Consider the following 24215-nt stretch of genomic DNA (forward strand, 5'->3'; position numbering starts at 1 on the left):
GTAATAATTAATCTTTTAATCATTCTGAAGATTGTGTGAAATCATAATACCTCATCTTTTCCAGCCTCAACCTGCCATTCTTGATCTGAATTACAAACAATAAGAAAGGAGATGATTTAATGAGCAACTTTGTCATGTTGCCATTTTGCCTTAGTCAAAGGCAAATGTCTAGTTTCGCCTCTAAACGAAAATGGAAGAGATTTACGTTTCAACTATGTTCACAACTCAGACAAACATGAATAGAAATGCTAGGACTATTTGTGTCTTCACGTTTTCAAAGAAATACAATTAAATACAGACTGTTATGAAGAAATGAACATTCATTTACTAGCAAATAAAAACAATGCTGTGAAGAAACACATGTATGACAACAGGTCTAAAATTTAACAAATTACTAAATCCAGACAAAAAGATTTCAATCACAGAGGTAATAAGAATGTTCTTATTAAAAAGGAAAAAAATGTCAGCATGATTTAATCATACTCAATAAATAGGCACTTCAATAAAGTATATATTTACACTGGCTTTCTGAATGCTAGGGCATCACAAAGTACTACGGCTTTATTACAATGGATGGAAGATGGCAACTACTTAGAACCCAGTGCCAACATGGATTATAACAAATCCAGTGAGTATTTTGTTTTTCAATTATTCATAGAAAATTTAATCCTGATTAAGTATCCTTGGGCAGGAATTCATGGGTAGTTGATGACTGAAACCAACATTTATTTGAAATGCTTCTGTTAATTTAATCTGTGTATATGGCTTAATTATGATTGAATCCTCAATGTAAGAGAAATGAATTATATCAGGATTAAAATTCTAGTACCACATCACCCATTCCACCTTCTTTGCTCCCCCCCACCTTTTTTCTTTTTTTGAAAATGTGAGTCTGCTGTTTTAATTACCTTTATATTGCCATGTCTTGTAAGCTGCAGATATTGTTTAGACCTTCATTACTAGTACTTTCAGTCACCTTTATTTCAAAAAAAGGCAAATAAAAGCCCTACTGCCATTCTCCTTAAAACTTTAACCAATATGAACATTAGTGGCAAAAAAAAACCCCTCTTGTTTTACACCAATAATACAGGAAAGTTTCCTGCAGTTTGCTACAAACATTTCATATGGGTTCCCTAGAGGACTCTCCCTCTTTTGTTTCCCCTTCTTTTATACATAAAATGCATTTTCTCTAAAGTATGAAAATAGAAAGAATCTGTATTCATTGTTATGCATCACACCAATTTCACAACTGGCCTCTTTCTGACTTGTTTGAGCTTGTAGTCATTTTAAGAACTGCATTTTGTAAGACCTTCAAACCCAGTATTGATAAAAAGCAAGGATTTTTTCATGGCTGTTAAATGGGAGAGAAAACAGTCATTCTGTCATGTAGCACAGCACCACATGGTACACATAAAGAATCTTCATAACAGTATTTAGATTTTGGAATTTTCCACTCCACAACATTTTAACAGACTAATCTAGGAACCTTGTCAGAGTGAAGGTCAGTTCATAACATTCAGTTTTCCATTGAAACCAATGTATCATATCTGTGACAAAAATATCTGTATATTAAGGTCATTATTGCACATTTATTACATAACATATTCTTCCTAAACATCTCAGAAATGATGTCGATTTTTATGTCCAGAGGATACTGTTAGTGGCAATGTCACTGATGACAGTGAAGATACTTCCCAATATAGACTATGAGATAGAAAAAGTCTGTAGAGGATAACCATGGAGATGCACTGACAGAGGATAACACCTATAGTAATAATCTAAAGACAAAAAAGGGAGAAAGGGAGAAAGTAAGTGAAAAATCCCCAAACAGATTTTTTTTTTTTTAATCAGCACACTGTGCAAGTGCTTGAAGCTTAACTTTAAACCTTTTAATACTGTTAATAGTTACAAAAGAATTGAACATGAGTCTCAAGTTCAAGATTCAGACTCTCAAACCTATTTTTTTTTTGTTTGTTTTTTGTTTTTTTTAAATCAGTAGATAGCCTTGGGCAAGCCACATAACCCTTCTGGCTGTCTCTGTTCTGGGGAATTTCAGCCTTGCAATTCGCCACCCATGCAGTTCCACAAGCACAGGTGATATTTAGACATCCTATTCTTAAAACAAACAGAAAAAATGCCTGAACCCACTTTGCACTAGCACAGTCATGGAGTTATGATGATAGTTATTTATCAGCCTCACTTAAATAGCTCTTTTCAGTGCAAGTTTCTTCATCTGCAAAAGATGGGTAAGGCAACATTTATCAAACATACAAAGGTTACTGCTGTTTCTGAGGAAGTGAAAGTCCAAGTTTATGTAGAGTCTTTTATAATAGATGTTTTTCTTAAACAAATATGGTATTTGTTGATCACACATTTCTTAAACATATTGAAATGTATTTAAAGAAGGAAACACAGCAGAATTTTCATAATTTAGGAACTGCAGCTGCACACAATAGTTAAACCTACCCCAAATGCAAATACAGGGCAAATCTAATCTTCCTAAACTGAGCTGAAATTATTCCAAAAAAGAAACAATTTCATTTACTGATTCTACCTCAAGAGATGGAGAGAATATCCCTCCCCCCCCTCCCCCCCATGAGGTTTTCATCCAGCAACAACAAAAAGTATCTTGATGTGTAGGTTTAGGGGATTCTTTTTTAGGTTCTTCCTCTTAAAATGAAATATGGTATTTCATGTTCATGTATTTTAGTGCAATGCTTTTTCTCCTTGTATATCCTCCATACAAATAAATGCTCAATTTCAGAAAATATTTGCAGACAAATGCACAGATGATATTAACTATAAAGAAAAGATGCAAGCTCTATCCTGGAATGAGGCAGTCAACCACCTGAGAATAGTAGTGCACTTTATCTGAACATAGCAGGCTCCACATACTAGTTCCCTAGTTCCCAGTATGTTAAGCAACTGAGAAACCCAGCAAGTCCACCTTTGTTTTTAACTGTTTAGAGTTTACAAACCAAATTGCATATTTAGATAGATCTTTTCATCTAAAGAATACAGTTCAGCTACAGGTTCCCTGACCCATTTAGCCACATAAAGCTTTTAAATGATGAAGACTAAAAAGCAAGCAAAAAAGAATCCACTGATTTATCTTTCTATTAGCTTTGTTAAAAGAATCCCCAAGGTGTTTTTAATTAAAAAACAAACAAGCAAACAATAAAACAACAACACCCCCTTCACATTTTCCTTTAATTTAACAATCTCCCCCTCCTTTAACCTAGAAATGATTACACTTGTATGATTCAAACCCTGCACACCTTTGTAAAATCTGACTCACATTAGCATCAATATGAGCTGTGTGACTAAGACTTTTCAAGTTGATCTGGGGTCATAAGATTAACAGTCTAAGAGTATGAGTTTGCTAACAAACACTGAACATGAAGAACAACTACTATTCAAATTTCATCCCTTTTATCTTGCCTGTACATACCTTTTCTCTTTGATATTCTCTGAATATTACAGAAATGGTTGCAAGACATGGGTGGCACAAAAACCAGAGAATGCAGGCCTGAAAGAGAAAAGTGTAAGTTATAAAATGACTATATGCCAGCTTAGAAGAAAGAGATGACAGTTAGAGGAACTGTATTTACATTTCTGTCTATTTTATGAATCCACTGTTTACTTTTCAATCAACAGAATGAAAACCACACAATGAAAGGAGGGATTTCTGTTAAAGAAAGCTCTATATTCCTTGTCATATTAAAATGACTACTCAGAGTATGATAGGGTGCAATTTGATCAAATCAAACATTTAAACATTAACTTTCTTATGGAGTAAAACAGTTTAGTGTTTCAGTCAACTGCATGCAACCATTATATTTACAGCAAAAGGGATCAGTCTCTCTGATGTAACCCATACTTTGGCAAACGTGATATAGAACTCCCTTTTCAGTGTGCTTCTCTCTACTGTGATGATCTGGTAAAGACCAGCAGCCAGTGACAAAGCCAGGCAAACTCTGAGACCAATAAGCAGTCCACTTGCTAAGCCATGGTGTGAATGGTAGCTGTGGTGATTAGTGTCTTCAAACTGCTCCCAAATTAATAAAAAGCTCTGGAAAAGAACAACAGCAAAGCACATTTAGAGTAAATAAGATTACACTAAACCTCAATTAATCTTTGCATCACAGATTAAATTATCAGCACAATTGGCCAGGCTCTGCTCTGCTTGTTGGAGACCATCATACTACACAAAAAAAAAAGAGCCTGAATTGCTTTTTGGCATTACCTATTACTCCAAGTGCAACTGGCAGGAACAGAGTTCATCTCCTGCATTCCATAACTTTGTAAAAGTTAGACAATTTAAAGTTTTCTCTAATTTGGATAGAAGGAATGTAGCATTGTAGCACAAGATCCAAAATAATCATCTAGTTAAACAGTCAGGTTACTTAACAGGAAGCCCACTAAAACAATCCTACAGAGCTATGGGGAGGTGTCTCTCTCCACTTGGGATCCACGACCTGTAAAGCTTGTTTCAAAGGCAGGCGACTACGCCTTTTCTTTCAAAATCCTAACAGGATTCACTTTTATTTTTTAAATAAGGGGAAGTAAGAGGGTGGTGCTGCTGCCCCTTTTATATAATAGCCTAAAGGCTCAAGCATTCACCCAGGTTGAACTTGGATCTCCCACAATTCCCTCCTTTGCCTAAAGGATATCCAACTCGTATCTCCCACCTCCTTGGAGAGTGCCCTAACTGCCAGGCTATAGGCTGTTCCTGGGTGGGCCACTCTCCACCCCTTCTATTGAAGCTGTGCCATTGTGGATAAAAGAATTCAAAATCAGCTAGGTCAGAAAGTGTGAGCGAGCCTGACTCTGCAGGCAACTGGCTCAGAAACCTCCTAGGGACTGGGAAAGGGAGCATCACAGGTTCCAAATGCTATTCCAACATCTGGACAAATGCTCTAGCCAACAGATTACTGCATGAAAGGCAGTAATCCTCCTTAGCTCTCATAAAAAACAGCACTGTATCCATTTGCTACAGAATCCAATTTTGTGGGAGTACTGTGAGAAAGGGTATCAATAGAGTCTCTAAGGAAAAACAAAGGAATGCCTAGTTTCTGAATCTTGGTTGGGCAGAAGGCAGGTGCCTACTTGTACAGTTGCACGAAAATTGGGTCTTGCTGAAGAATACCTTTTGGGGACTTAGGGAATGTTAAAGTTACAAACTAGAATGCCCATAAAAGTTTAGACTCTTCCAGCATCATGTAGCAGCTGAGTGGCATTTTAAGACTTGAGAATACAGTGCAATCTAGTCCACTTACTGCACATATTTAACTTGCACTTAGGTTTCAGGAGTCTAATGAAGCAGGCTTTCTGAAGGAAGGTAGTCAAGTGTGATTTATAACCGAGGTAGCTCTGAAGGTCTTAGGAAGGAGACATTGCTTGCCTCAGTTAAGAGATCTAAATTAGTCAGATTCCTTTCTGAACATATTCAAAGGCTCTCCAACTACACTAACTACATAAAGACAGAAAGGTTACTGATACTAACTTTTTCTTTTAAATGTGTAATCCACCTGTGCATTCCAATGATGGGTCTCCTTGAGTCTTATCAGTTCAGACTGGTTAGTTTTCCCTTAGAATATCCTTAAAGAGCACTCTCACTCTTCCCTTCCCCTATGCAGGCAATGACACAGTTGCTTCTCAACTACTGGGATGGAAAAAGGAAAGACGGGAGGGGGACAAATGTTAAATGCACACACCTTGAACACTACTGATTGCTAGTAAATGATCTGACTGACGTTCTATTTGTGGGCAACTCCAAACAAACACCTCCAAATGATCAAGTTACTTAACAGGGAATCCTATCAAGGAGTAAGAGTGAAATAAAAACTAAATGGCTCCCGAAACCTTAAGAGACAGCACAGCATTTGGTGAATGCATGGGTAAAAGCACTAGTTTTGGTGTGAAACTGATGAATACCCATTGCAGAAGTTATTCTGGTTCAGGCAGAACTTGCCCAGGCAACAAATGAGGATTCCACCAGTTACAGAATCACTGTAGTTTGATAGAGCATCTTCCTTTTTGGCATTTATACATGGGGATAGCCAAACTCTTTAACTATCCTGGACTGGATATACGCTGTCTGAGAAAATTTCAAACACAAACAAACAATCCTCACCCCGCCCCCCCCCCCCAAAAAAAAAAAAAAAAAAGAACCCTGCATGGAATCTTTTTAACACAAGCATGTAACCTGGAGGAAAAATATGGGAAACTGATGGAGATGGAACTCTGATACTACTTCACGAAGAAATTTTAGGTGGATCCCAGGCACACTTCAACCTGAAAGTGCAGAGCTCATGCGGGCTTGAATTTTCCTTAACCTACTACCAAAAGTGACAGCAATGAAGGAAAACATTTTCATGAGAAGATGACAAAGAGCTGGAGTAAAGGAACCATCGGAATGAAGCCCAGGTCCTAGTGGGAAAATAGTGTCTAACAGCAGGGCATGCTCTGGACTGGCCCTTTAAAGAATATAAACTGTAAACAAGACAGAAATCAGTTGATCAAAAGCTGTGTGTAGTGACGGCAATGTAAGATCAGAGAAGTCCAGCTTCCTTCAGTTTCACTATACTATTCCAAAATAAGCAGATGGCAGAGATGGACCCATCAGTGCACTAAGCTGGAAACCTGGCCCAGGTGAACATGTGCCATTCCTCTTACTATAAAAGCTGGAACCACGCTCGCTAGAGAAAAGCAATATTCTGAAAAAGAGAAATATATAGCATTTGTACTATGGAGCTTTTCTAGATTACAATAGATTATGCGATCTGGTCTCAATGAAGGAAGTGCTTTCATAGACAAAGATGATCTTGAAGCCCAAATTTCTTTGGCTGTGCCACAGAAATTAACATCAGTAAGCCCTGACACTCCTTACTTTGACCAGAGAACAGCATACATCAGATCACTTGGCTGTGATATCAGGAACAAGCTGAAAAAAACCACCCAGACACCAACTAGTGCAAGCAGAAATCGGATGTTTTTTGTTGGCATTGAGCAGATCTATGTTGCAGCTCCGAAAAGACCTTGGAGAAGAAATCAGGGTGAATATCCTAATTATGTAGAAGAACAACTCTGCTCAGGCTGTCTACAAAAAAATTGGATGAGCTGGGTAGATGCACAAATGAAAAGCTGACTCACACTAGTTATACCCAACATAAAAACCACAGTTTCTTCTCGACAAAGTTAAGAATGACCATCTCCTTGTTTGCATAACACACTGTTCAAAATGTCTGACATCACCTGTGCACACATCTTACCTATCTTGGTTCTCAGTGGACATCAACCACTGACCAGTACTAGTTTCCCTCTTAAACTGCTACAAGAATGTTTGCCATGGACATCATCCTGATGTTCCAGATATACAAGTTTATCCTCCACAACCACACAATGAAGTACCAGACACTTCTTCTGTCATGAGGAAACAATTATGGTATAGTCCTTCCTTCCCCTTGTCATGCCAGCACTGACTTTATGGCACTCCAAGATAACAAATCAATCTCCAGTCAAAGCAGGTTCTCAGGGGACAGATTACTGAAAGAGACAAGGGGAAGGGGGAAAGGAAATGGCAGAAAGGTGAAGTGGATTAACTAGCTGCTTCTAACCTCATTTAGTACTTTGGTATCTGATGTTATGCAGTGCCAAGACAGTAAAAAATGTTTTAGATCTGGGGTCAGAGGTAGAGAAAAGGAAAAGCATACACTCATTCTGAGCATATCTTTGGAGTGTATCTAAGAGCCTCTTTGATGCAAAAGTTCTAATGCAACAAGAGACAATGTGCATTTTCATCAGCATCAAAGCTATCAGCTTTTCTTCTGGAATCACTGCAACCTCTCCGATCAGCCCAGAAAGGTGACATTTCTCAGGTCTACGTGATGAGAGGTCATCAATGAAAGGTTTTGAACAAGTCTTGTGTCTCAGCAGCACAGAGCAGAATCTTTAATGAACAGACAGTGGCCTGAGAATCCTTTGCTTTGAGGTTGAAGAAAACTGTAAGTTAAGGCAAAGGGAGATGCTGAATGGAAGACCCTTCCCTCTTTTGAGATGTAAGCTCTTGTAGCCACAGTGACCACAAGAGATTTGCTGACTCGTAAGCTACATCCACTCTACACTGATGGCAACCTGTAAACACATCCCAGGAAATTGTTTGTGTTTCTGAAAGAATAGAATCCATAGCATCAGTATGAAGGGAGGGGGGGAAAGCTGAGAGTTTGCGGAGTAATTTAAACTAGTAGCAGGCAAACAGGGTTGGAACAGTTTGCCAGTCAAAACTGCAGTTAACTTCAAGAATAACAAATTTTCCCAGACTGTCCAGTTGCTTGACTTCCCTCTTGTCTAAATGGGCAGACCTCTTTTTGATTCAGCTGTAATGAGCAAACAGGAGAGCTTCAAGTTGTATGGGCTTCTATACAGCTACCCTATGTCCTTGGACACTTGGAATTTGCTATCGGTTCCCCTGATGATAAAATGACACGATCCCCAGAGACTTCCAAATTGCTTCAGCCTTCTCCAAAATAGGTTTTATTTTCACTAATGGACCCTAGAAGAGGGCAGGTAATGTAGAATATCAGTAAAACTGATATTCTCCATTTTCTTAATCTCCATTTTCTGCTTTAGGGGAACACATGTGGGTTCCATTACCCTCTACAGCAACTCCCAACAACATTTCTGATTATCCATTTAAGTCTGTCCAACCTCTGGTATGGAAGCTAGCTTTCCCTTGAGAATCCCTGCAAAAGGGTAGGATAGACAGAAGATTCTTCTAGGTTTTTATAAATAAAAGTGCTCATTGACTGCCCTGATACAGCAGGTCCAACACCCATGTCAATCTAGACAGATCAATGAACAATGGAGTAACCCAGAGAATGAAGCATTAAGATCAATACCTTTGATAGAGGTGATGTGGTCTGGGTTCTGCTTCCCTGAGCTCAGGAACTGCATTCTATAATAAAGAGGAGAAATCTGGGAAAAGGTATATATTGTAGGTACTAGGCCATAAGATGGAAGACACCCTCTCTAGAAGGGGTAGGATATTCCTGGTGCCAAGGAACCCTTGCTGGAGACAGAAGGCACTGCGATGGGGTGCAGAACCACCCAAAGACATATTCTAGTAGCTGCATTTGTTCCTCCAAGACCCTTGCCAGCCCTGACATTCTCAATGGTACCAGTAAGGGAAATGTAGTAGAGATGGGCGGGCCTGATGGCTGACTTTGTGCCAAAGCTCCAGTGGTGCTGAAATAGCCAATGCAGATGCATTATGGACCTGTGCTGGGAAAAGCAGCACATATGTATGGAGTTTGTCCTAACTTTTACTGCATGGGTAACAACAAAAAAGATCTAGCTGATACTGAGTGTCTTTTCTACGCATATTGAAAGGGAAACAACAATAACAAAAAACTTTCCAGTCTCAAGTGACAGAGCACTAACACACCCATATGCAGGTACAAGTGGAGAGACACAAATAAAATTATTTGCTTTAGAAGTCCTCTTTACTACCAGCATGTAAAAATCTCTGCTACTAGATGGGTCAGATTAAGGTGTAATGAACCTGCCTTGAAATTTAAACAGTCCTGCTGACCTTAACAGCCTTTGGTTTATGCTCTTAATTAGCAAGAATGCTGTCAGCTCCCAGCTAGTTTTAATGTTCAAGTAGTCCACTTATGTAGTTTGGAAGCCACACTAATTACAGATACTACTTAAATGTCACAGAATGCAATCTCTTCATCATTTTCATCTCCAGTTTCTCCCTGCTCTCCTCATTCTCAATAGCTTTCAGATTCTCTTTATGCTGTGATTTAAAAAAATTTGTTTACAAAAGGCACCACCAGGGTTGAACGATCTCCATTATAATTTACTTTTAAGTTACTAGTTTACTTGGCTTTCTAATTTATATTAATGGAAAATATTTGAATGAAAGTACGTGTCAGACCATTTATATATTTGCAAGACCAACCTTGCACATCAACCTTTCAAGAATTCCCTTACACTGACTGAAAAGACTACTAGCTATCCTATTTGAGTGGTTCTAAGACAAGAACACTGAGGGTGTAGTTTCAATTCTTTTTGGTAACAGGAAAGCTGCTGTCAGAAATTCTTGGCTTTTCTCCCAAGCTCTGTGTTCACCCCCCACAACAAAACCCCTTGGTTGTACTAATTACAACATTAAAACATGATGTTATAAGCCAGATCAGTAAAATAATTGTGCTAGAATCTCCCTTTTTTTTTTTGAATCTAGAACATTTCACTCATTTGGTTTACAGTTTAATGCTACAAACAATTGGCACAACCAAGAGTTTGGAAAACTGTGGGAACTTCTTAAGTGGTTTTGCTGCTGAACAAAAACATACTGCAGAGCTACACCTTAAATTGTTAAAAGTAAAGAAGAGTTGTTGTTACCCATTAGACATACTGGGTGCACATTATGCTGTGAGTTTTTTTCCAGTCTTGATACTCCCTCCCTCATAAAATATTGAAATTAGTTGGTTCACAGTTCTGTCATACTTAATAGCAGCTGTATATTTCACCATAAACATGAATATAAAATACAAACCTGTGTAACAACAACTGCTACAGCAATGCCAGTAGATGTTGGAGTGGAATCCCACTGAAGAGGTCTGCTATAAGATTTCTTCATTCTGCCTATTGTCCAACCCATACACAGACTCAACAATAAATACAACATTTGTATCTGAGAGACTATGTCACACACTATTGGAAACAAAAGGAAAATAAACAGTCACAACAAAAAAGTAATAAAGATTTCCTACAGCAAAAAGAAATATTCTATATACCCACAAATGGGTATATGAAAGATAGACATTTGCTTTGACAATACACTTTGACTAGCTGAGGTTGCTTTGTCACAAAATGTGTCTGTTTCAATCTGTTTTCAATGATCAGATAGATCACCATCAGCTTTCCTCTACTTATGCTTCAATTCTGCAATGACATGGGCAGAGCACTGCATCCTTCCAAATCCTTCTCTTGTTGTGCCAGAGAAGTCTGGGCTTAGGAGTCCAGACTGCATAAACAGATTTACAAATGCTAACGGAGTAAAATCATAATACATATATTAACCACATCGTATACTTCATTCTGCTAATACGAAACATGATGAAATTAACTCCTTTGTTCCAGCAAACTTTCTTGCTCAAAAATCAGATAGTTGCACTGTACTTTAAATTGTCTGTATTTTGTCTCAAAGATAAAGCAGCTTGCAATAGAAAGCACATTAAGGACAAACTCTACTCTCAGATGCACAAAGGGAAAAAAGCTAATGACTAACTCTAATACAACTTCATGTGGAGCAACAATCTGCCTGTACTTCATTTCATTAAATGTAAACACCTTTTTCCTCATTTTGCTGTGTCCATTTTTTTGCTTTGTTTGCAAACAAATAATATGTACACTATAAAGTTACACTTTTAATCAGTGTCTCAAACCTGTGTTTGAAGCTGTATCTGATTAAAAAAAATCATCAAGTTAGAATATATCCAAGGCTTTACTCATTAACCTTGCCGAAGTACTACTGCCACTAGAAAGAACTCTAGGTTGCTTTCAAGTCCAAACACCAGCTTTAGGAATTATTCAGTAAGTTTCAGTCACAAACTTACCTTCTCTAAAGCAAACTATCACCCAGAGAGAAAACCGGCCCATTGTATTGGTGTAGCAGAGATGTACGAGCAGTTTAAAAGATCTGTTCTTATAGCAAGTAAATGGCAAACTTAGTTCAGAAATGAGAGATGAGCATTACATACAACAATGCTTTTTTATTCACTTCTTCAATATTTTAGTTCAAATAAATACATTTAAAAAAGTATGTCATTTCACTTACATACCAGATACAAAAACCAATGATTTCTACATCACAAAAACATCACAAACAAAAAACAAAACCCTGTACTGTATTACAAAAAATAAAAGTACTTCCGCATTTACTACAGGCTTTATAGAGAATGTTGCCACTGTTCAGAGATCAGCTGCAATATTTCCTTGAAGCTCAGCAATATTAGCAAAACATGGATGTAAAATAGATTTCAAACCATTATTCCTGGGATATATTTGGCCCTCTCTTGGTTTATATGTTCCTAATATTCAGGCACTTTTGCTACTTAAAAACTCTCAGGAACTTCTGGTAAACACAAACTTGCTCATCCTTTAATAATATGAACAGGCATTGGTCTTGGACACAATGATCTTGGAACTATTTTACCATGCCAGCTTTGGAGGCATAATACTCCCTAGAAAAAAATTGTTACCTGAACTTATGGCATGCCAAATCAGTGTCACAAATACCAGTTATGGAAAAGACTAATCAAATCTGGACGTTCTAGAGAGTATTCACCCATTTTATAGTCTGTCACTCCTGAAGCTAACTTCTTCCCTATGTAAAAGCTACAGCCAGATATTGTCTCTCAATCTCATCCTGGCTGTAGATATTGCTATGCTGCAGTGTAGCAACAGTTCAAGTGGATTCCCAGATAAAATGGTACAAGACAAAGATTCAATACAGGCTTTTAACTTTGATGCCTCATACATCTTGTCTGAAACTAAGAAGGGTCTTTACCATTGAGAGGAATTCCTAAAATGACCATCCCACTGTATCCAGGGTTGGTATAAAGCCACACACAACCAAACTGGTAAGAAACTTGCCTGATTTCATCACAATCCACCTTTTTCTGTATGTTCATCAGCCATAATAATATTCTTTGACTTTTCTGGTTTTGATTTTGTCAAAAGTTAAAGGATTGTCAACTACTTGGATTGTCAACTACTTGTGTTATTTTCGAGTGCCAGAATTACTCATGTGATTATGCAATCTTAGGCAATTATGCAAATTTAGGTGATTAATTAGCTTTAGGGTCAGGTCTTTATACATGGTAAAAGCTAAATGATGTTGGTGGAAAAAATAATTGCTTGGGATAGTATCTGAACAGGTTTCTAGAAATAAATTCTGGCCCTACTGAAGTTAATGGGAATTTTTACCACTGACTTTTAACTAGGATTTCACTTCTAATATGGAAAAAATGGTAGCACCTTCAATCTCCAAACTATACTTCCTACTACCTACTACTTCAGAACTGTAACTGAAGCTGAAGCCTTCCACATTTATATCCCTTCTGCTTGAATTTGCTAATTCAAATGTTCAAAACAAGAAACAGTATCAATTACTGTGGTGCCAAGTGCCATCAAGAGGCTGTTAATTCCAACTGCAAGTTTTCAAATGGACTCTATGAGGGAAAATATTTTTCTATATAGGTTGTTACTCTCCAATACTATCTCACTATCACAGTACTACTTTCTTGGGGCACTTCAGGCCAATCAAAATGCAATATATTAATTTGGAAAACACTTGTCTATGCTTCAGATGTGAACTTCAGAGAAACCAAAGCAATGTTACACTCTAACGAATCTAGCAAGAGTAGACTAATGCATTTTGGGATGGGATGTTGTAGAAATTCAGTTTCAAGAAAAGCTCAGAGTATCTATACAAAGTCGAGAAAAATGCTTTGTTAACATCAATTCTTGACATAAGCATTTTCTGTATGCTCTAGACATAGTACTTGTGCTGTAAATCACTTCCATTCTCATTATAATAAATTTTAAGTTTGCCATTGAGATGGCATAAAATGTGAAATGACAGAGTTTTCTAAAAAGTTTCAGTACTCTAGATCATGCAAACTCAGCAAAACTCTTTAATATGTTGAAACATTTACTCACATGACAGGTATTTAAGGGTTTGTAGGATGGAGTCTTAAGAAAATGAGATCCTTTAAAAAGTGTTAAACTAAATCATAATCACAAAACTCTTTATATATAGCATCTATTGTATACATCCTGAATAAAGCCTGTTTTTCAGAAGAACAACTTTTAGTTATTTCATATTAAAAATCTAGTGATATGCTCCAAGATCATAATTTGGCCCAACAACAGAATTAGACGATGCATTATACAGATTAATATGTAGGAATGCATAAAAATGATGGACAAGCATACTCACATTCTGCCAGACTTCCCATAAAAGGTGCTCCTATTCCATCCTTAGAATAACTGATAAAAGAATAGGAGATTATATTTAAGTGAGTCAGTCTTAAATTTATACTCTCTCTCAAAAGTACACTTAGGCAATGATGTAGTTCTAAAAAGTCAGTCCCATGTTTCATCAAAACCAGTACAGGAAAGATCATGTACTGATCATTACAACACCTTCAAATATTAAAACTGAAAGCAAATGTAAGTAAAGATACCTTGAGAAATGCAGGTAGTTGGCAAAAGCTGAACCAGCCTGCAACAGTAATGCAACTGACAGCACCTTTAATACAGTATGCATAGGTCCACGTTTCTTAATTGTTTGCCATAGGGACTGTGCATATATGCAAGCAGTTAAGAAGTATGCTAGGACAAGCAGGAAAAAGAATTCATGTAATCCTGCAGGGGAAAAAAAAAGAAATACAGCTTAGTTTTGTAAAAAAGGTTGTTATCAGAAGTGCACAACGAAAACATCATAAGCAATATTAAGCAATAATCACTCAAAAGTGATAGTACACAAAAAATGATTAAATCCTAGCTTATTTTGAACCAGAAAAAAGTTATTTTTTCAGGCAGCTGATTATAATTTGATCTGACAAAGTATTTTTTACTCAATGACACCTCTTCTGAGTGTAAGATATATTCCAAATATAAATAGCTTTATAGCAATTATTGAAATAGTATAAAGTGGCATAGTTTCTTAACAAGCAGCAAATAATTGTATCCCATTTGATCAGTCAGAAACACCTTTACTAAATGACTCATTCTGAGCTTGTTTTTTGTTTCAATTTTTAAAGCCACAATCTGAAATGACAGTACCCCTGAACAGACTTCCACAGAATCTATTTAACCACTGGGTGTCACTCTTTCTCCACAAAAAATAAAAGTATGGTTACTCTAAGTAGTAGACACAATTTTTTTTAGATAATGAGGAATTGAAAGAAAAGTAGCAAAGAGAACAATTGTAATTTCACAAAGTGGGACTTTTTTGCTCCCATCTGAGAAAATGCCCAAAGATTTTGATATCATCTTCAAAACAAGACTACTGTGGTTTTCAGGTTAGCAGTTGATTGGTAAGATGCTTCCCTAAAGATCTGGATGCTGGAAATCTTTTCTAGCACCTGCAAGCTTCGGAAACCATCATATGAGCTCCAAGAGGGTCAAAAAGTCTGGGTCTTAAAAGCAAAAATGGGTCAACAGAAGTTTTTCCACAGAAAGCTTTTATGTTTTTCTTCTCCAGCCTTCCTTGAAACCAGATGGTTTCCCACAAAATCAGATTCTGACCAATGTTTTTTTATTTACCCCAGCAAAACAACTGTGTTAAAAATTTCCAACCAGCTCTAATCAGAGATCAGAAACAGAACAATTATACACATTTCAATATCTCAGCTGAAGGAAAACACTGGAGTCAGATGAATTCTGAATATTCCCTAGTACCACAACTTCTACAGCTAAAGTTAGTCAGTTGAACATATATACACTGAAATGGGAGAACAAAAGCATAAAGCCTTTAAAGACTCATTAAAAACAATTGTGTCACAGCCACTCTGTTTATCCTGAACACTTACAAGAAAGCATAACCTATGACTGACAAAAGAAAAACATGCATTTCAGATCAAATCTCTTATTTTTCCTTTCACTCTGTATCTTTGTGCTCCAAAAGAAGCAGAAGTTGGCAAGGATTTTGTACAGCAGGATATTTCTCATCGTGAAGAGTGGGAACACCTGGAAAATCAACTAGCTTTTAATAAACAGTAAAACATTTGGGACAGAAAGTGCCCTGCAACCAAAGACAGATTGTAGGTGATGGGTTCAAGACCAAAAAGATTTAAGAGAAACCTGCACTGAAATACAAATATAAAAAAACAGCAGTGATCTCCAATCTATCTTTTTTAAGTTTTCTGACTTTTAAGTAACCCAGACTTGACAGAGAAAATGAAACACAGGTACCTTAGAGTACCTAACTTTAAAGATTTTCAAAGATCAAAACACTGCCTACCTGGTCAGCTGCCCCTAGAAATCCTAGATTCCATTGGTCTTACATAAAAGAGTTATCTTATAAAATGATAAAAGATTACTTGTTAGGGATGGGAATCCAGGCCTCCTTTCTCAAGGGAAACATCTTAATCACAAGGTTACAGTCTCAAGCTCTTTACTGTACTTCCTTGTAGTCCATTTAATTTTGAGATCTCCCGTGTCAGAGGCAGAACACTTTAACAATTAAAGAGAGACCTAACTAGAACCATCTGTAACTATGTAGTTTCAGATCTCTTCAGTGAGAAGAGAAGAGGAAAAAAAAAAAAAAAGCTGGATCTTTTCTTTGGTGTTCTAATGTTCTAAACGATACACGTTACCAAAAAAAAAAAAAAAAAAAAAAAAAGGACAAAAATTATCTCCTAAAGATGCCACCCCCCCCCCCAAAAAAAAAAAAAAAAGAAATCCTCCTCAATTCTTTGAAAGTAAACATAGGCATTTAACTTCAGGATTCAGAGCAGAGTTACAGGTTTTCATTCGGAACGAACAGATGCATTCCTCTGCAACCATGGAAGAGATGAGATGTAAGGCTCATCCCATTTCCTACTTTTTGGCTCTAAATAGCTGCATCCAACACATTTACACTTCTTACCATATGTGCTAGCTTTTCTGAGTTCTACTTCAGAGTACTCAAGTCTTACTACAAAATTTATACAGAACTGAGGTGTCTCACTAGAAAGTCTGTATACTACTTTAAGGGCCACATAATGTCTTATAGTGCATTTGCCTCTTGATTTAGCACAGGAATGCTACTGCTGCTTTTGGGGAATAACTGAATTAACCTAGAATTCATTCCTGGATGTAAAATTCACAAAAAACCTGTAAACTATGTTTTCAGATTAACAAGCACAATTAATAAGTTGAAGAGACAGGTCACGTAAGCCTGAAAAACTGGATGATTTACAGTGCACTTTCTTACAAATTCCACTAAATACTTCAGTGTGAAGATTTTCTTCCCTTCAAAGAGGAAGCTGTCCTCTTGAGACAAAGAATGACAACAGAACAATTGATTCTTCGCATAGCAATTAGGCTAGATCTGTATATGCAGGCAGACTAAGCCTACTGAGCTCTTCCCTTAAAACAGGCCTAAGTTGGTGACATTTTGATGAGTGAAGCTAAGTATTGCAGTGATGCAAATGCTGGTGGGTTTGGATTGTCCAAACCGTCTAGTCTTTTATAGGCACTTCCTTGGCTGTGATCTTGAATCACCTCTAGAAGTTTTCCTTCACAGGTTTACAGATTCAAATTTGCATTTCTTAAATAATAACCACGATTGACAAATGCCTCACTCCAACCTGCAGCCTCTGACCAATTTATTTGGAAAGATCTAAACACTAAACTGGAATTGTATTGGCAAAAAGTTTATGTTGTGTGCAAACTCATACTGCACTGAATCAAAGTTTAAACAGTTAAGGAATTTCAAGAATTAAATAAACAAATTCATTAAATTCGGGAATTAAATTCACACTGAAGTGAGAGTTTACAGTTTTGAAGGGGAAAATACTTATCAGCAAAGGTGTAAATATTATGCGTCCTTGTGCATCTGTTTTGCTAATTAGTGAAGTTTTGGACAGTCAGTCTAGAGAAAGGAAAGGATTTATCTGTAATATTAGAAAATCTTTCAATATTCACTCTTCTTTGAAAAAGTAGAAACTGAAATGTAAAAAACTGCTGTCCATTCCCCAGTTCCACACTTTTCCAAGCACAGTAAGTATTGATTTGTTTGGGTGATCAGATCCTTAACTTACAAATCTAATTTTAAGAAAAAAAATCTTACCAGATTCCCCTGCGCTAAAGTGATCTAATGGATTCCCTTCTGCATCTGGGTTTAGTAAGACCATTTCAAATTGAATATCCTCGGATTCAGAATAATTCTCCTCGCAGGTAAACTTGTCTACATAAAACACATACCATGTTTCCGGATAAGGAATCTGGGACACTGTCAGATTTTGCTCTGTGTGGTTCACAGTCACTTTGGAAGAAAACAAACAAACAAGCAAAAAAGTGGAGTAAGTATCTGATTAACCTTTTTTTTTTTTTTTTAAATAGAATTCATCTTTGAATGGAGATAAAATCTACATCATCACTCATATGTTATAAACAACATACAGTGAAAAACAGTCTCTGCTTTGAAAGGCAGCCACAACACCAAACACCCAGCTCTCCATCCTCATCTTTGGTTTCAACTAGGCACAGTCAAGGGCTGGTGAGGACATGTACAGTATTCTATCTTTCAGCTTTTGGGTTTGCTTGGGATGGCTCCATTCTGCCAGACGCCAGTAATTTCATACAGTATCTACTGCCTTTAGCACACTTCCACCCTCTTGTACAGTACCCAGAGGAACAGCTATTCTATATTAACCAACAGATACTTATGCAATATAAAAATAAATATAAAAATACCTTTGTGAAATTTATTCTACTCAATTTTCAAAGATACTTTGAGCATAGAACAGGAACAGTGAAATGAGAAAACAGTAAAAAAATAGCATGCATGCTTTAAAGATGCAACTTAGCATATTTTACAGTATCTTCCCCAAACAGTAATAGACTGATTTTCAATTGACAGCTAAGAGCTGATACCATTGTCTAATAAAAATGTATGTTTCAAATCTGATAGTGTTTAAGACCAACGACATAAGAGACTGTAAAGCTTCATCTGGTCACTGATCTTACCATGATAATCTTAATAAAGGCAACTGTCCATCACTACACACTCTGAAGTAAACATTTGCTGCAAATGAAATCGGTGGCTTTGTGAAAGCATGTTAAATTGCAAGAGTCAGAAGTGCTGTTGCACTGATTACTGAACTCTAGTGTTAATCAGCTCAGCCACAAGCAAAAGCCTCCCTCTGTAGAAGAAATGACAAAATAATTAACAGACTGTAGATGAACTCACTAGAATAGGTTAAGATGACAAAGGCTAAGGATGAGGAAAAAGTTCATAAAATTTCTACAAAACAAGCTACTTGTCTTTCATGCAAGGAGCTTCCATATGAAAAAGCTGCAAACATGCACACAAAACAACCCTTTGCAAACTCAGTATCCCTAAATATTTTACAGACAAAATTTAGAACTAATTTTTAACTTTGAACCTACCTGTGAAAAAAGCTTATGTAATTTAAATAAACTTCTTTAAACTTTAAGGGGTTATTTCTCCTTCTTTGAAGGCATGTACTGATCAACAGTTGGATCCAGGAAGAAATATATCATGTGTGTCTCTGCAGCCTTTGTCATAGAAGTACAAACTGGGGCAACACATGAACCAGAAGGAAAAACATTCTAATAAAGGCAATTAGTCCTGTGTAGTTACTGATAAATAAGTATTACACTTTGGAGCTACATATCTTATCAATCAAAAATACAAAGTGATACAGCTCGGTCCAAAAAGGAAGCTTTTTAAAATACAGGATTTCATTTAAATTAAGGATTTCATATGATGCTTAATCCAAAAGAAAGGGAAACTGCAGCTGAAAGGGGTGGCTCTACTCTCCACCTGCACTCTCAGCTGAGCTCTGATAATGCCTTATTTCCACCAGGATCAGGGATCACAGAGTGAGTTTGTTAAGTTTTCTATCAAACCGCAAGCTAACTCACAGGGAATGAGGTAAGATAAAATAAAAATGTAATTGATTTTCCAATAGATCAGCAAGCAGATTCAGCTCGCCCTGTGGTCATAGGATTCGTAAACGCAGTGGGAAAACAGTGAGTACACTGCTGGGACAGACAGGAGGGGAGGGCCAACTGCTAGCGATTTCAGCAGCATTTCATGTTTAGCTCAGATCAAGTGTAACAGGGAACGACATCCTTAGAAGTGACATCTTTTTAAGACTTCACTATGACAACATTCCAGGAGATCAATAAGTGACTCTACACATTCTGTCAGCACAGTGGAAATATATTCAAAAAAGAAGCTGTATGCACTTAAGATAGTGTTGAATGATGTTTCTAATTTTAATTTAAACTTCTTGCAGGTAAATGTACACTTTAAGTAGGTTTTGCAATATTATGATGAATAAATGGCACAAACATGTTATTTTAGTATTTTTATTTTTTGGTTACATAACTGAAAGCTTCAGTGTTTCACTGTTCTACCTTCTACATCTAGATAGATATTCAAATTAAGCATTTTCCTGACTAACACATCTCTTGCATTGAATTTTTAAAGGCTCTAGCATGTTTTGTACATCAAAGAATGACAGGTTTGTGCTACCATGATAGTGAAAATATACTTTTATTTTTGTTTTCTTGTCTTTGAAAAGTGACATTTTACACAGAATTGGAGAACAGAAGAGAGGTTTCTCTATTAAAAAACCCAACAACAAGACAGCCTACATAGTCTATACTGTTGCAATTAAAAGCTTTTGAGTGGGAGATTCAAAGATGAATACCAAATTACAAAATTATAGGGTGAAAGATCATTAAACAATAATAAAGGCAAACTGTAAAATAAAGCAGCATAACTCAGACAAATTAGTTTTCACAAATACCCTACAGACATAAATAAAAAAAAAGGAGCTAATGATTATGCAGTTGTGAAAAAAACCCAGAGAAAAACGTTTTCAGGTAAAAGGCTTCCCTTTTACTGCACACTTGGATTAAACACTCCCACTTTACAAGCACTCACTTCAGAAGTTTAGAGGTATCTGCAGCAGGCTCCATCAGTTTGCCTTTATTTTATTTTTTTGCTACTGAAATAAAGAGTCACAATTCAAAGTGTACCTCTGCCCACTCCAAACATTTATACATTGTAATTACTTTAATTTCACCTTATGATGGTATTCTTTGTAAGTTCTTTCACATACTCAACATAATCTTTTTACAAAAAGCTTTAGGGAAAAAAATGAATTGTATTCCAAGTGGACATAAAAAGTCTCTGTACTGAATGAATAAATAAAAAGTTCAGCCAAACATGTATCTTTGAGTTCTGTACAAATGAGAACATGATGCTAGAACCTGCTATGAAGTTTGGCTGTTTGCATTAAAGTCTTCCACCATTTGTCATGGATTGTTCATTTTTCAGCAGCATACTAAATTATGACTTGCAAGCAAAGTCCTCTGAAGTGATGCAAGCAAAGCAATTATATTTCCTCGTAATCTTTTTTTAATTCTAGAAGATTGAAGTCCTGCTTTCACTTAAGTTGATGCAAAGTCCAAATTCACCAAAACACCAGGGTTCTAATTACAATAGATAACAATTCATAAGGGGAAAGAAGTAGTAACTCACTTGTCAGCTGAGCTTTAGTGAATTTCTCTGTACAGCTGTGTTGTTGGATACCATTCTGCAGCTTCTGCCATTCCTGTGCTTTAAACAGGTGAAGTCTAGCTTCTTTTGTCACAGCTACTGCTACGTTGTTGATTCTGACACACAGAATGGCATGGTCACCTTGATATTTAAAAAACAAAATCATCTACTCTTGTCTTGATGCCAGTTAAAAAAAACAACAAAAAGCAACACATTTTTTTAAACAGGTAATAGAACTACAGCTTCACTTTATTTCTAAATCTTTTACCACTGCTTTCCGTAAAAGTCTGTACTATGTTTCATAAGCAAATTCTACATGCCTCGGTAACACAATAGTGCATACACAGTTCATGATGGTACTTAAATTTTCACCATGATATCATTAACCTCCTCTACTTCAAACAACCTTTCTCTACCCCACTTTTCCCCCCCCCCCCTACAGACTTCCAAATCATCTTTTCCTTTCTCCCACCCCAGATTTTACCTGTTCAAGTAAAGACAGGGCCACAATCAGTCCCAATAACTGACTGAAAGTCTATTATTTTGTGACTTCTATAGCATGATTATGAGCATCATAGCCTAGCTCTTGAGTCTAACACCAGTAGAACTTGGAGTAAATGGATCTTCATGTTATGTTCAGACTAGCACTAAAATACTTGCTTAGAGATGACAGAAGACAAATTGTTACCAACAAATTTACAAAGAAAACTAAACTTCAAAATGTTCTCGAACCTGTCAGACTACCTACATACTTCATCTTAATATGAAGGAATATTTTATCTTTTTAGAACAAGCTCATTTAACACAATTTATCATCTGGGTAATTCAATGGTCCCCAAACACATTGTGATATACCGTTTCATTGCATATTGCCATGCACTTCTTTAATACTTCACTACTCTAAATTAAAAGATAGGGCTTGGCAGAACTAGAAGTACATACTGGAGAAAAATCAATCAATATTACAAGAATTTAAATGTATTCAAATTTAAACCAATTTTTATGCATTTTAAACTGTGAGAATAACCTCCTTTCCCACCTAACCTAGGCATGAGATGGATGTTAGTAAATAGACTACTACCAGATTCAAATAAGTCTTTGCCAGGAAAGGTTTGTCTATTCAGAGCCAGTTGCAAGATAGCAGTCCTGCAAAAAAAACCTCAAAAGAGGTGGTATCTGCAAAGCATTATATGGAGTACAGATCACCTAAGTCTCTAATGAAAAAAATATTCTGAAAAATTATCAGCAGGTTCTATAAAAAGTTCATACGGCTTTCACCGAGAATCAGAATATGTATAGTTGTATGTAGGCATGCAGAAGGAGGAATATTTCTCGGGAAGTATGCAACATTAACATACTTGTATAATAAAATACATATGAACACCTAAAACACCCATCTTGAATCTTGGTGTTCTTCTCTCAGCTTTAAGTAATGCATTTTGTTCTCCTCAGATCTATTTAGAGTATTTCTACAATTATCCTCTAGGACACCAATAATTAACTTTGCCTTCAAGTCACTCCACATGCTATCCCCACCCTATCTATCATCTCTCACTCAGCACTGAGAAGTCATATTCCACCTTTTCTTATGTTACATTTTCCTTCACCCAGTTAGATTTTTTTCATGCAAACATTTTTGTTTTCCTCTCACACTACTCCTCCAGCCTGGGAGGAAACTCCATATACATCTGCAGCACTACCATCATTGTTGTCTTTCAAAGCCTTCTGCAAAGCTTCTCTGCCATGAAGCTAACCAAAAAAAAAAAAAAAAAAAAAAAAGTTGAAATGCTGTAATGCTGACCACATAGGAACAGCATACTGATCAGTGCAGCACTGTTGCATACAGCACTCACTATATTCGCATGCGGTCTCTTTCTGTAAAGTAAACCTTCTATAGCAAGGACAGTATTTTTCAACGTGTATTTCTGCAATGTCTGTTCTAACAGGGCTCTGTCCCATTGCTAGGCTTCTTAATAATTAGGGATTATTATTAACATGGGAAAGAAAAGCTATTGGGGCAATCACGTGAGAATTTACATCCTGATGCACGACGGCATGGAAAAAAAAACAAAACACGTTTAGTGTTAAACGTCATTGTCATTTCTGTTATTCCATTTGGTTAATAACCGAGCAATTCCATTAGTAAATACGAGATGCAAGTACGACCTACTCTCCCAGTTTCTCCAAGTCCGTTTGTGGGACGCGAAGGAAAACACAGCGCTGAGTAGTCACAACAGTACTTTTTTCCCCGTCGTTAATGAACAGTAGCGCTTACGTACCACAGGGGCCTATAAACTTTTGCCTGCGCTGACCGGCTCCAGCCTGCCTGCGAAGAGGAGAGCGGGTGAGGCGAGGGCCAGTTTCTGGCCGAGCCGCCCACCACTCCTCCCGGCGCTGCCGAAGGCGCCTTCGCCTCCCGCACAGCAGCCCGAGCCGAGGCTGGGAGGCGGCTCCCGCTGCCTGCGACCCCCGCCTCCCTCCCACGCCCCGGCGCGCGCCACACCCGCCGCCCTAACGGCTTTGACGCGGCGTAACGGTGCGCCCCTCCCCCCGCCGCCGCTTCAGGACGGCAGACAGGGACGGCAGACAGGGACGGCCCCGGGCCACCCCCCCCCCGCCTCCGGGCACCCACCGTGGAACTGGAAGCGCGCCACGGGCCGCCAGGGCTCCAGCCGGGCGGCGGCGCTGGCGAAGCCGCCCCGCAGCGTCTTGCCGCCGGCGCCCCACCAGGCGACGGCGCACAGGAGCCACAGGAGCCGCCACCTCATCCTCGGACCCGGCGACAGCCGCTGGCCCCCCTTCTCGCCGCGGCGTCACGTGACCCCCACCCCCGCCACACACAGCCGTTACAACGCGCCGCGGGGCAGTAGAGCGGGAGGGAGCAGCGGACAGG

The 24215-nt window shown here is 37.7% G+C and overlaps 1 protein-coding gene across 1 annotated transcript; it reads right to left on the reverse strand.

Moving 5' to 3' along the window:
- Positions 1 to 302: 302 nt before the first annotated feature.
- GPR180 (G protein-coupled receptor 180) lies at positions 303 to 24148 on the reverse strand. Its single transcript, XM_026119409.2, has 9 exons — positions 23955 to 24148; positions 21305 to 21463; positions 17855 to 18049; positions 14262 to 14442; positions 14015 to 14064; positions 10565 to 10722; positions 3881 to 4072; positions 3452 to 3529; positions 303 to 1778 (listed from the first exon to the last, which is right to left on the reverse strand). Exons 1-9 carry the CDS (start codon positions 24088 to 24090, stop codon positions 1620 to 1622), a joined length of 1308 nt encoding a protein of 435 aa, XP_025975194.1. The 5' UTR covers positions 24091 to 24148; the 3' UTR covers positions 303 to 1619.
- Between the last annotated feature and the right edge of the window lie 67 nt (positions 24149 to 24215).

Source organism: Dromaius novaehollandiae, chromosome 1 (assembly GCF_036370855.1).
Source record: "Dromaius novaehollandiae isolate bDroNov1 chromosome 1, bDroNov1.hap1, whole genome shotgun sequence".
Taxonomy (NCBI): Eukaryota; Metazoa; Chordata; class Aves; order Casuariiformes; family Dromaiidae; genus Dromaius; species Dromaius novaehollandiae.